Source organism: Bombus fervidus, chromosome 10 (assembly GCF_041682495.2).
Source record: "Bombus fervidus isolate BK054 chromosome 10, iyBomFerv1, whole genome shotgun sequence".
In the NCBI taxonomy this organism is placed as follows: Eukaryota; Metazoa; Arthropoda; class Insecta; order Hymenoptera; family Apidae; genus Bombus; species Bombus fervidus.
Window position 1 is genome coordinate 9,677,759 of NC_091526.1, and position 13,363 is coordinate 9,691,121.

Sequence of the window (13,363 nt, forward strand, 5' to 3'; positions counted from 1 at the left end):
CCGATTATTGATATGGCAAGTGAAATTACAGCAGCTCACAAAACTATTTAAATGCTTATTGATAGAAACTTTTTTTTAATGAAGGTATTACGTTTCATACGAGATATCTTTTCACTAGCGTTGTAACGAGATTCGATTATCATGATCATACTGACAACATTTGAAACTAATCTGAAAATAGGTAGAAGATAACATATCTCGACTGAGATTTCCAAACTATTAAGTATATTGACAGGTTACAGTATTTAATGCTCATACTAACATTTTTAATAAATATATGTTTGCCATAAATGACTTGTAACTTCTGTATATAGTTTCAGATTGGTTGTAGATTTTACCGATATAACCACGACAGCCATGTCTCGTAACAGTATTAATGAAATGTAAACAATTCAAATCCTTTCACGAGCCGCTCTATGCATTCGAGCCGTTCGAGTTTGTTGTTTTCGACCGATCTTTTACGAGATTTGACGGAATACATTATCACCATCAGTGAAATCCTTTCGATGGTACGAATTCGCGTGGGCATGTACGCGCAAGCATGTACGCTTGATATAGCCACGACTGAAATTCCAACAAGTGCGTAATGAAATCGGTAACTTTCTTTCACGACTGTGACTCAGACGACACTTCCGGTAGCATACATTTTCTACGCGGAAGGACACCAAACACGTAGAATATCATGGACAAGGGAACTGGCCGACTGACCCGAAAGTAAGGGTGCCGGGTTTGTATATAATTTTACGGTCGATTTTCACTCGCTACGGCCATCAACCTCCACTGCCAAGAAGAAAGTAAATATTCCGAGAAAAACGCGTTACTATCATCTATAACAACGTCGATCTCGTAATTTTTATAGTCTAATTTCGAACTTATTTCTTCTAGTTTCCCATGTTTCATAGATCATTCAATTTGCATCTTTATCAGAGCCTTAGAAATTCAAATGTAAAAGAAGAAGAGAAATTACGAAAGAATTTCTTTCGAAGAAACTCGATAAATTCTCCTTGTTTTTTTTTCTATTAATTAATTATTACTTCATATTGTTCTTTTCAGGTTGTAATACAAATAAAAAGTAGATATATATATTGGCCATTTCGTTCTAGTTTTTTCATAAGACGGATATATTATTAACGAGTCTGCCACAAACGTTCATCATATAGGTGTGTCTGTTCCGGCGAGATGGGTCGGGTCAGGTATGTCGATTTAATCACGTTGAGTCAAAGAACCTTGGAATGTGCGAGAGGGTTTCGTTAGGTAGCCAACACGTAATAGGACGAGAAGGAGAAGCCAAGATTGTGAGGTGTCTTGGAAGAAAACGGGCTGTTACATTAGGCTATGACTGTGACCGACTTTTGGGTCGGGCATCTAGCTCATACATCGAAACGTAACGGTACCAAGATGCTTTGCTTTGCCTGACATCAATTCGTTCTTCGATAACGCCCGCTATACTACATTACATATCGGCTACGTTCCATAAACGATTGAAAATTACTAAACAGTTGTCGGTTCGATCGATACGTATGATTTACACGTTTCAAAAATTTTGAAACTTTTAATTTAGTATATCAATTCTAATTTGAAAAAGATAAAATAATTTTATCATGATAATAAACGCATAACACCGTTTTATAAAATAAGCAACGGACCGAGTCGCGTCATTGTGATTCTCACCCATCCACATGTTCGAATTTAATGGAACTAAAACACTTTGCGATATTATAAATCATAAACTATACGCAGTTATGCATTTATCTGCGATATCTTGGAATTTTTCTGCACTGTTCACGATCTACCCTCTTAATAAGTACATATTTGGAGCCCATTAAAGCAATTACGCCCACCGTTCCGTAGTAATCGTTCTATAACGGATGCAATTAAAGACCAGGAACAGTACACCCGCTTCCGTCGAGAGATTTACAGCCTCTTTCGACGCGATTATTAATTGATTATACTACTTGTTATCGTTCATTATCTATGATAGGATTGTGGTTGCACAGTAGGACGATTAAGGGCCATTATAAACGATGACGATACCTATCTTCAAGCGTTAAACACTGAATGTAGAACGCGTACAGCGAATACACAGCTATTGGTATCGAGCAAAGGTTAACGTTCATTCGATTAGAGATCACAGAATACCGATGTTGATCTCCGTCTCCCTTTCTCTCCCTCTCTCTCTCTCTCTCTCTCTCTCTCTCTCTCTCTCTCTCTCTCTCTCTCACACACACAACTTTCAGTTCTTTTTTCCTTATAGAAGAGAGAAAGGAAAAGAAATAATCTTCTGATCTCAAAATTCAATTGCAATGTTTCATTTAAAATTGTTTAACGTACACTGCCGGTGCAGTATTTAATTTTTAAAGATGAAATTTGGCAACATCATTCTTGACTTTATTTGAAGATTTGTACTGCAAATGTCCGTAGGTACGGGAAGGAATATCAGGCACCTGCCATGTGTGTCTCGAAGAACTGGCGAAACTGGCGTTTGCATGTTCGCGTTTACCTGCGCAAAAGCGAATGGCACGCATCTTGGCACTTGCATCGACCGTTTCTATTTCGGTAGCTGTTGTAAGATAGACGAAGAACCTGACATTTTTCCCCAAGACAACAGTATCGACGATGGTTCTCCCGCAAGGCCGTTCGTTACGACTCATGGGCCAATTGAGAGCAACGATATACCTGAGTATTTCTCAAGGCCGAAGCCGATCAACGAAAAGAAACCAACTGGGACGTACTCCACCGAGGTGAGTTATGGCTTCGAACACACCTATCAAGATTTAACTTTGTTCTCACGATCGCCTCAACAACGTTGAATTCAATCATATCGAAGTTCTCAAAGAACGAATCTTTTTTCTCCATCTTTTTATATAAGATGTAGCCAATAGTCATTCGATGAAATAATCCAGTTCTTCTTCCTTACGAATACTTAGGAGACGACCAGCATGTACACTACGCAGAGTATCCGCACGCAATCAACCACCGTAAAAGAAACAACAAAAGTGGCAACTAAAAAGCCAGTGGCGACGACCACTCAAAGGCCAACGACATTAGAAATCTCGACAAGGCCGCTATCCACCGCGCAAACCTTTGCCGAAACGACTAAATTCGTTACCAAGAAGCCGATTCATTCGACCACGACGCATAAAACTACGTACTCGTCGTCGTATAAACCAACGCATTCGTCGTCGTATAAACCACCTCACTCATCGTCGTATAAACCTGCCCACTCGACTGTTCATAGGCCTACCAATGCAACCACACCCAAACCTCTTCAATCGACTGTCGATCGAACAACCGAATCAACAACGTCGAAAACTGTAATCACGACTACTCAAAGGATCACTCCAATTACGAGGTTCCCACCAAGAAACGCAACAACCGCGAGACCATTGACTCATGCTACCACCAAAAAACCTACTATCAGTACTAAAAAACCGGTAATCAGTAGCAGCACAAAGAGACCAACAGCCACCACGAAGAAACCCATTACACCCTCGAAGAGGCCTCCTCCTTCTACCACAATAAGACCACCTGTAAATACCACTTTAAGTACTTTATCGTCAACGACCACCACGAAACCTCTTTTGACATCCATCAAACGACCAACCATCGCGACGACTACCGAGAACGTTGCTTTCTCCGCGGTGACAAAACCGGTAAGCTCAACCACGGAAACCGTGATTACTCAAAAATTCACAACCATCGCCACAACGAGGCCTACCCAAAAGGTGAAACCTACGACGGTTCGAACAACGATTTCGAAGCCGTTAACTACTCCGAAGCCGTTAACGACTACTCCGAAGCCATTAACAACTACTCCAAAGCCGTTAACAAATACTCCAAAGCCGTTAACAACTGTTCCGAGGCCAAAACCAACGAAGATCAGCACGACGACTCCGAGCCTGATATCCAAGCCCGACTACGCAACGACCACCGAAAAAACGGGATCCTTGTCGTCGATCAATGTTACCACCGTTGCTATTACGAAACCTAAGCCAACGATAGAATCAACGAAGCCTACGAAACCATCGAGTAAACCTACCAGCAAACCTATCAGCAAGCCTACCGTTAAGCCTACCATTAAACCTATCAGCAAGCCTTCTTCGACGACATCCACAACCTTGCTTAGTTCCACCGTAACGAATGTCAGTTTTGCGTCGTCGTCTTCCATCGATACGACTACCACCACGCCAGCGTACGTTACTTCGACAAAGGTGTCGATTGTTAATCAAACCTTCGGAGAAACTTCTCATACAACTTATACACCTGGACTCGTTACATGGACGTCGAGTTCTGACGATACGACTACGAAGAATCCGGAGACGTTTTCGACGACAACTACGCAACTAGGTAAGTAGGAACAGTTAACCCATTGAGGGCAAAGTTTTCTATAATTTATTATCTCCCATAGTTTCTCATAATTAGATTAGGGTTATTTATGGATTTATGAGAGATATGAAAATACAGAGAATGCATATGGTATACGAAAATACGTATAAAATATTTGAAGTATAGTACACGTGTGATATTTAATAGGACAAATCTTTGCTCGGGCTCTGTTTCTTTAGTTACGTTTATAAAAGTATAAATTTGCATAAAAATCCGCAGTCTAATAAGGATGATATGCATATTTGAATTTCGTTGGAATTATACTCCTTTAAAATACGAGGCAAATCCTTGGAATACTTTTTCATAGCTACAACGTTATAAAACAGAATTTGAAACTTGGTAACTGGAATCTCAAAGTCTTCAAATCATCGTATTGTATTGTATTTTTTTGTTACATCGAGGCTTATGCTTATTACCATCTTTTTTGAATATGTGCACGTTTGATACATTTAATTTCTACCTTAATTTAGTTCTTCAAACTAAATCTTAATTTACCATTTATTTAAATATAGTTATATTTTAAAGTTTTAAAATTACAATCTTCAAGTTATTTTGTCTCATCGGTGCTTTACTAAGTTACTGCATACAGGTTTTCGAGTAGCTAAGTCACGGGGGCTTATCAAGATTTCACTGCGTAAATAAATTGAATTATTTATCGGCAACGGTACTGAGCTATGTATAATCCAATTAATAAGTTCAATTAAACAACGCGTGATCTAATTGGACGATGTAAAATTTATATAATTGGTAATTAAACGCGTATATGCGATCAGTTTGAGCGCGGCCATTTGCAGTTTCCATTCGCATGCTGAGCGAAAACAGTAATTGATGCTCGGTGAAATCGAAGAAAACGGATATCCATTGTGTAACGTGACGTTCTTGTCGTCCATAGGAAATCATCTCGGTGGCAATTCACGTCGAGCTGCACGCCTCCTGCATTAATTATGTAGCATTAAGAAAATCGTGGGAGCTTCGTGAATTTGATCGATTACTAAGGATCTTATCTACTCTCACATTCATACTCCTAATAGATTCGACGAATTCTATCAGATAATGATATTTTTTAAAGAAACTTATAGATTTCAAAATTAGTAGAACTTTTATATCATTCGTTTCTAAGTATTATATTTATATATGTATCGTATGTTTCGATAAAAAACATTCTTACGTTACCACGTAACTTACGCTATCGTCCATAGATATTTACGCAATGCAATTCGATCTAAAGGTAGATATCTTCGTTATAATTTCAACGCTATTGTCGAAGAACGTTTCTCTACTGTTAATTCTTTAATTAATTCATTAATTCCATAGTTAGGATGGAATATCCACTTTGCTTAACGCTTAAAAGCTATCATGTGAGTGAAATTTCATTCCAACGTATGTACTCATGGATAATAGCATAACTAAAAAGAGCATTCGATTGTACAATAAGTCTGTATATTACTCGTAAATAGACAATAGCGAAGATATCGATATAGTTGAAGAAATTCGCCAATACTTTGCCGTATCTATTGACCGCGATCAGTCTCACTTTGCTGTCGGTAATTGCATTCCAAACCGTACACGCAACAAAAGTGTAAAATAAAATTCCCGTATACGACGTCTTAATCGTCGTGTCTAGGAACGGGTAATTTGTTAAAGAAGAAAAGGCCGTACATATTCTCCGCGCATCGATAGAAGATGAAATTCTGTTGCGTCGGAACGTTGTAACGGTTTAAACCGTCCACCGTAATCTTTCCTCTCGAATGCCACGCGAACAGCATCCACGATCTCCCATTCCATCTCTCGCCTCTCTCTTCCGTTGTAATTTAAACGAGTCGAATTATTTTCCGATAACTGCACTCCGTTCTAGTTTTCGAGTGCTTCCAATTACTTTTATTCGTTAGACGCGCAAATAAGAAAATTCTGCGAATGTACGATATCGATCGTTAATAACCCTGAATCATCCTGTAGATCAAACCGAAAGCGAGTGGACTCCGATAACAACTCCAGATGGCTGGATTATGATTCAGTCGCCCACTACCAAAAAACCACAAACGGTAGAAGATACGACTGATAAGCTTGTTCCAGAATCTACATCGCAATTCTCGACTTCTGGTACGGAGATTAAGTAATTTGAGGGACTTGAAACAAAAACGATGCTCGTCAAATTTGTTCACTTTCTAGATAATAATCGATCTAGTTGGTAATCAGAAGCAGAACTCGTACAATATGCGATCGATGTTGCAAAAACAACTATCTACTCGGTACACAGTAATTCGAGGAAAACGTCGACCTATTCCGAAAGCTCGTAGCGAAATGTGAAATAAATTCATAGGACGTGAAATTAATATTTTATCGAATATTTTATATAGCGCCTTCTTTTAGAAATATTCTATCAATTATCGATTATTTCTTTCACCAATGAATTCTTCCGGATTTTTACTATTAAAAGGTTTTGCGAGAACTAAAAGTAATGACATTCGAATAACACGCTCGTAAAAATTACGTAACAAGGCCAATATTTTATTTAAAAGAATCGAAACGCAACGAACTGAAACTAAAGATGCTACAGTAATTTTTAACTTTTCTGAGAAGAGGCAAACATATAGATAAGGGTTGCTTTTGTTACAAGTCCTTCGATTTCTCTGCTCTATATTTTAGCTATTTTTTAAATAATTTTATACGTATTCTCACTTTTTATAAAAAAATTCACGATTATTTAGCTAAACCAACGACAGAAACTGGTACAGAGCACGAGGTAACGAAAAGACCCACTATCTTGACAACTCTGTCCTCGATCGCCAGTGTGACGATAGATACCGAACTTCCGGTACCGATGGAAACGCTCAACATGTCGGATTACAAGCAAGGTGAGCTTATCCTATACAATCGTTTAATCTCCGCTCGTATAAAGAGTAGCTCGATCGATGACGATAATATTTCGTAATTTTTGGATAACTTTAATCTTGTCGCTATCATATCAGAATCAATAAAACATTTATTTAAATCTTATTTACGCAAATGCTGCTACGAAATGAGAATCTATAGTCGATAATATAGAAACCTGAACGTTATACAATACGATTATAACGCGTGATCGTGAGAAACAAAGATTAAAAGAGGAAAGAATGAAGAAAAGTATTTGCATATGTAAAATGAAGCGCGCGAGGTAACATTGACGAATCGTTTCCATTCATGACCGCATCGTGAATAACTGGCCAGAAAACGCGATGATCTTTTTCACTTGCCAAACCCGAAGCAGAATCGTACGCATAATTAGAGGTGTGAGGAAGAAAAAACATGCTGGGAAGGGGCGCTCGCGATGGTACCGGTTCATCCAGTTGGACCAATATAGAAGACTCGTTCTCCAACATGGCTGTGTCATTGAGATTCGCGAATTTATTGAAGGGCTTAAATTCGACGATGCTTGTTCTTGCAGTGTGCGGAAGAAGATTGTTCCCAGAGTCGCGAATCGTCGGTGGGAATCGTAGCTCGTTTGGAAAATGGCCTTGGCAGGTGAGTACAATTCGAGAAAGTTCTCGGAGCTTCGTTAAATCATTCAGAATTAAAATGAAAATCTCGCGGCCGTTTATCAGTCACTGTGTTATTTTCACATATATCGAAACGTGTTATACAACGTACTTGTACATCGATGTGTGTGTGTGTATAAACGACCATATCACACGTGTTGCGTGTTCACGTAATTGATACACAAAGTCGTGCACAGCCAAGCATCGTTGAGTAAGATCGATGTTTTCTTTTCAGATCTCGTTACGGCAATGGAGGACGTCGACGTATCTGCACAAATGTGGCGCAGCTTTACTCAATGAGAATTGGGCAATAACAGCAGCGCATTGCGTCGAAAAGTTGGTATCGTGTTTATCATTGCGATTAGCTTCGATCTATATTATTTCGTTATTACGATTAATCGATTCCAAGAAGAATGATATAACTGAGCATATTATCGAACTATAGTTTTATGAAAAATATATCTTTATTTAAAAGGAGTGTTCGTTTGAAAGTTTCTTTGAATATGATTTTTTATCTGCAGCGTACCACCAAGCGATTTATTGTTGAGAATCGGCGAACATGACCTTGCCAACGAAGACGAACCTTACGGCTATCAAGAAAGAAGAGTTCAAATCGTGGCCAGTCATCCACAATTCGATCCTCGAACCTTCGAATATGATCTTGCTTTGTTGAGATTCTACGAACCTTTGCTACCGTTTCAACCAAACGTTCTGCCTATTTGCTTGCCGGATGATGACGAAAGTTACGTTGGCCGTACTGCTTATGTCACTGGCTGGGGTCGACTTTATGACGGTACCAATACGTTCATTTTTACAAGTCTTCTCGTAATGACATAATTTAAAAGGTATATTGATTAAAACTTAATTCTTAGAGGGCCCATTGCCATCAGTTCTTCAAGAAGTGGCTGTGCCAGTTATAAATAACACAATGTGCGAGGTTATGTACAGGAATGCCGGATACATCGAACATATTCCACATATTTTTATTTGCGCTGGATGGCGAAATGGCGAATACGATTCCTGTGAGGTATGCTAATTCTCTTTGTTCTATATATAGATACGAATATAATGACACACGAAAGTATTTGAGTACTTATCACGAAAAACATTTTGAAATTTTATTAGCATTACAATGAGGCACGCTTGCCATCGTTATATTGGTAAAATATTTAATCGGTTTGAAAAATGTATATGTAGTGGCTATATGTATTTGCACACCATTGTAGCACATACTGATTAATTAAATTCAAGTATATGAAATTCGCGTCATTTAGTAATACTTTCACGTAACGTCAAAAATTTAATACTGTGAAAATGAAATACTGTGAATAAATGGTTGCTTAGTTTTGTAACTTTTGCATATATATTTACATTTGTTTCAAATTTAATCGATATAATCATGATAGTCGTGTTTCATCGTAACGCTAATTAAATATCAAACATTTCGGAAAGCACGTACGATGTATTCACGAAAAGTTTCCACAAGTGTTTATGTACTTTCACAAGCGAAGGAAACGAAGAGAAATGTGTAACTCCATTCATCCACTAAATACAAAATTTGCAAGAACTAAAACAAGAGTTTGTATCGTTGCAGGGTGACAGTGGAGGGCCTATGGTGATTCAAAGGGCGCGCGATAAGCGCTGGATACTTGCTGGGGTGATCAGTTGGGGAATAGGTTGTGCGGTACCCAATCAACCAGGAGTTTACACTCGCATCTCCGAATTTCGTGAATGGATAAACCAAATTCTTCAATTCTAGACGGAAGTTCCGAGCAGCGGATCACGTATCTTTTTGAAAATGATGGTTAAATGTGGGAACTATCACAAAGAGACATCGAGACAGTACATCCCTCGAAAGTTAATTTCGAAAAATGTACAAGTTGAATGTAGTGAAGTCAGCGCGGCTGTACATAATATTATTTTATACAAATCGTATGCAAAGACAGTTTTCCTCGTGGAAAACTTTCCACGTAGTGGATATTAAGAAAAGAAGGAAAAAAAAGAAAGAGGAAAAATACGAATCGCTGTATGTACGTGCAACTACTCTCGCGAAATGTCATCAAACGCGATATCTAGTAAGATTAATGTTTTGTACTGTGTGATGTATTTATATGACGCATTACGCGACTCTGTTACTAACTAAGCGTAGGTGGACTTTGGGTTGATCAGTGTATGTCACGCTCATATGTTGCATAGTTTCATACGTAAAACTATGCATGATCGTCCGTAGATAATTAATGCTACCTTTTGCTCGTGTCAGAATTTCAGTCCTCGAGCGAACACCGGTCGACAGAAAAGCGTTCTACGATGCCAACGGTGTTTCCCCTCACAAATGTCCAATGACAATAATATGTGTTAATGATAAGGTCAATTTAGCAGCTATATCGTGTCAATGTTATCAACGCTTCTCGATGGACTCGATTCGCGTTAGGTCATTTAATAGCGAATATTATCTGAGCGAATCGTTCGAACCGACCGATGATAACTATTTGCAACGTTCTCGTTTGACTGAGAAGTTTTGCAAAATTAGACGCAATTAAATACCTATCACGATACCACGACGAATTGTACTTCTTGTAAAATATCCAGCGTCGAAAGAACGGGAAAAAAGTGATGTGAACTAGGAAGAAAATTGACGAAGGAAGTACATAATATTCAACATCTTCTAGGCTCTTTCCAGGTTTATTTTCACGTCTTCCAATAATTCCAATTACTTCCAATATTTCAGGTGTTAGAGCCTGAATAACGCGTGCAATGTTACTTCTGATATTATTCTGTCAAGTAGTATCGCGTGCGTAACATATAACAATTAGAATAAATATGCTGTACAAACATGTAGAGCGTCAAAGATTCGACTCTTCTAGTAATATTAACGTGAAGCAAAGGCGAATCCTTCAATGAAATATAATTCCGTAATTGCTGTAGATACCGCATGCAATGTTATCGAATTACATAGAGACTGTTAATGGTATTACATGATTTTAGTTTTATTTGATATCAAACGAGGAACCCGATGCTGTTTGCGTTAATTTTCGTAATTTATCGAAATACTGATTAACGAATATGTTTACGAATCGATCTGTTATTTAATCGACTGATTTAATCGAAAGTAAAAATAACGTGCTCACTATCTTTACCCTTTCGTCAAATACAACCAACTATCGTCACACGCAATATCATCATATGTAATAAAATAACGATGTAAATCGTATATAAGAAACTAAATTAGCATTCGATAACAAAAGGAAGAAAGAAGAAACTGAACACGTCGTCTGTCGTGCGATCGAAATTGCCTAAAGCAAAGAAATTATTTAATTTAATTTATACGAAAATTTATATTTGTACAAGTGTATGTACAGATATAATACACACGCGGGTATAGCCAGTCGTGTATGCGAACAAATAATTTATTAATATATGTTGTAGTTGGGGCTGTGAAAATATACAAAACCCCGAGCTTGTAAATAATTGATCGATTGGTGGTGCGTGTTTCATTCTATTACAATCTATTATTTTCTACTGCTTTACTATTCCTTTCACGTTTCTCCCTCGGTGTCTTTGTATTTACCAATCGAGTATTAAAACGGACGAAAAAAAAAAAAAAATCGATTTTCTTCATCGAGGAAAGGCTCAGTGAATTACCTGCTTGCCGAGTGCAATCCCTCGTTCCATTTTGTTTGTCCTCGCAACCAATCAACGTGGGTGTTGATATTTACGAATCGGTCTCAAGTGAGAGTTCAAATCTCATCTACACGCAACGCCCACACCATCACCTGTAACTGTATGGAGCGAGAGCAAAATTCTAGAATAATGGAACGGCTTGTTTGCCGAAGCGCCACGAGGAGGAAACTATTATTAAGCAGGTGGCGTGAAACATTTAAGGGGAGAGAAAACGCGATGGAGATCGTCGATCCTCTTACAAGTACTTTATTTAGAGTGGCTCACGAAAGTACTTATTTGAACACTTACCATAGAAAATTTTTATGAATTCATTATTATTAATTAATTTCATTAACATCGTAATGAGACACGACTGCCATGATTATATCGTTAAAATTTAAAACCAAGCTGAAGATGTATATAGAAGTTACAAGATATCTACTGTAAATATACATTCAATGAAAAATTGTTTACGGAACAAATAACCGTCTAGAAATAGTCGCACTAAAGAACTATCAAACAAACGTTATCCATATAATTATGACGTCTCTATTATTGCGCTAATGAAATTTCAAAATATTTTGTACGATATGTACGTACAAATATATTCACAAAGTGTTTCTTGAAGTGTTTACATAATTTCGTGTGCCACTGTATCTCTCTCTATCGCGAGTCGAAAGAAAGTTATGTAAACAGCAGTTTATCTTGCATGTGTCTGATTGATGACACAACATAATCAAACATATTTTTCGACCAAAAGGAGCTATTTGTATTCAGTTAAAAATAATCCTATATAAAAACACGGAAATTCTCCTACCTGGAATTACCTGATTGTTTTTCTCCGTACTTCTTACAAATATTTTTACGACCTTCATAATGTACTCTTTCGAACCATGTTAAAGAAATGTACGAGATTCCATCGTCAAATAAATACAATTCCTTATTAACAATAACCACTGATTACGGTATTAAGGCGGATCGATTCTTTTTTTTTTTTTTTTTTTTATAAAAATGTTCGTGGAAGCGGAACGATTTTCTAAAACTTTCTACAACGCGTGGATATCGAACGTTAAAAATACCCATAAAATTTGAAAACTTCTTTCGATGCTATATCATTATCGGTTAGCATTTACGTAAAGTATGTAATTCGCACTCATCCGTATCAATAGTGTAAAACTACATGAACGTGATCTACTTCTGATTGGAATCGAAGCAGATACGAGATCGGTATACCAACGGTGGTTTCTATTTAACTGAAAGACATCTGAAGTGAGACATTTTCGAGGCAAATAGAATCTTAACTTTGACTATAGGATGAAGGAGGAGAATTTTCCATGGAAAAATCTATTGGAAATGTTCAACGAGTCATTATGTTATTATAGTTAACTCAATAAAGAGACCGAATTAACGATTGATTTAATCTTTATTCGATTATCTACAGGATATCAACTGGTTTGCGACTTGCTCGTTTCTTTTCATCACGTCACATTTGCAGGAAGCTCATTTGATTAGCGAAACGTAAAGATAAATATTACTGCATATTAAAAGATTATCGTCTAATTTTGTTTTGGTCAGCTGCTCGCTTATTGATTAATTTCTGAAGCGAAATCGCGAGAAATCAATCGTAAATTAAGTGATTCAGGCGGCCGTGGAACAAGTTGAAACCTCCAATTCATGGAATTTATAAACACATTTATTGCCACATGTATTTCCAGATGATGTCTTATCAATGAGCATTGCTAATGAGCGGCTTATCCATACACGTATTTTCTATATCGTTCATGATATCGCCCTGATCTCAT

At 37.6% G+C, this 13,363-nt stretch overlaps 2 protein-coding genes across 4 annotated transcripts in view; one reads left to right on the forward strand and one right to left on the reverse strand.

Annotated features, from left to right (window-relative positions):
- Positions 1-11,506, forward strand: part of Np (serine protease notopleural) — a 16,084-nt gene extending 4,578 nt beyond the window's left edge. The window contains exons 3-12 of one of the 3 annotated variants that reach the window (XM_072012073.1): positions 2,422-2,741; positions 2,928-3,740; positions 3,801-4,347; positions 6,343-6,486; positions 7,095-7,241; positions 7,811-7,887; positions 8,137-8,237; positions 8,423-8,694; positions 8,774-8,928; positions 9,496-11,506. In XM_072012073.1, the coding sequence (XP_071868174.1) occupies positions 2,422-2,741; positions 2,928-3,740; positions 3,801-4,347; positions 6,343-6,486; positions 7,095-7,241; positions 7,811-7,887; positions 8,137-8,237; positions 8,423-8,694; positions 8,774-8,928; positions 9,496-9,660 (2,741 nt within the window). In that variant the 3' untranslated portion in view covers positions 9,661-11,506. Of the gene's footprint in view, positions 1-2,421; positions 2,742-2,927; positions 4,348-6,342; positions 6,487-7,094; positions 7,242-7,810; positions 7,888-8,136; positions 8,238-8,422; positions 8,695-8,773; positions 8,929-9,495 lie in introns of all 3 variants that reach the window. The other 2 variants (XM_072012071.1, XM_072012070.1) reach the window with 2 other exon arrangements.
- Positions 1-11,666, reverse strand: part of Npf (neuropeptide F) — a 22,881-nt gene extending 11,215 nt beyond the window's left edge. Inside the window, exon 1 of the mRNA XM_074111940.1 lies at positions 11,544-11,666. The gene's annotated coding sequence lies outside the window, so the exon portion shown is untranslated. The remainder of the gene's footprint in view (positions 1-11,543) is intronic.
- Between the last annotated feature and the right edge of the window lie 1,697 nt (positions 11,667-13,363).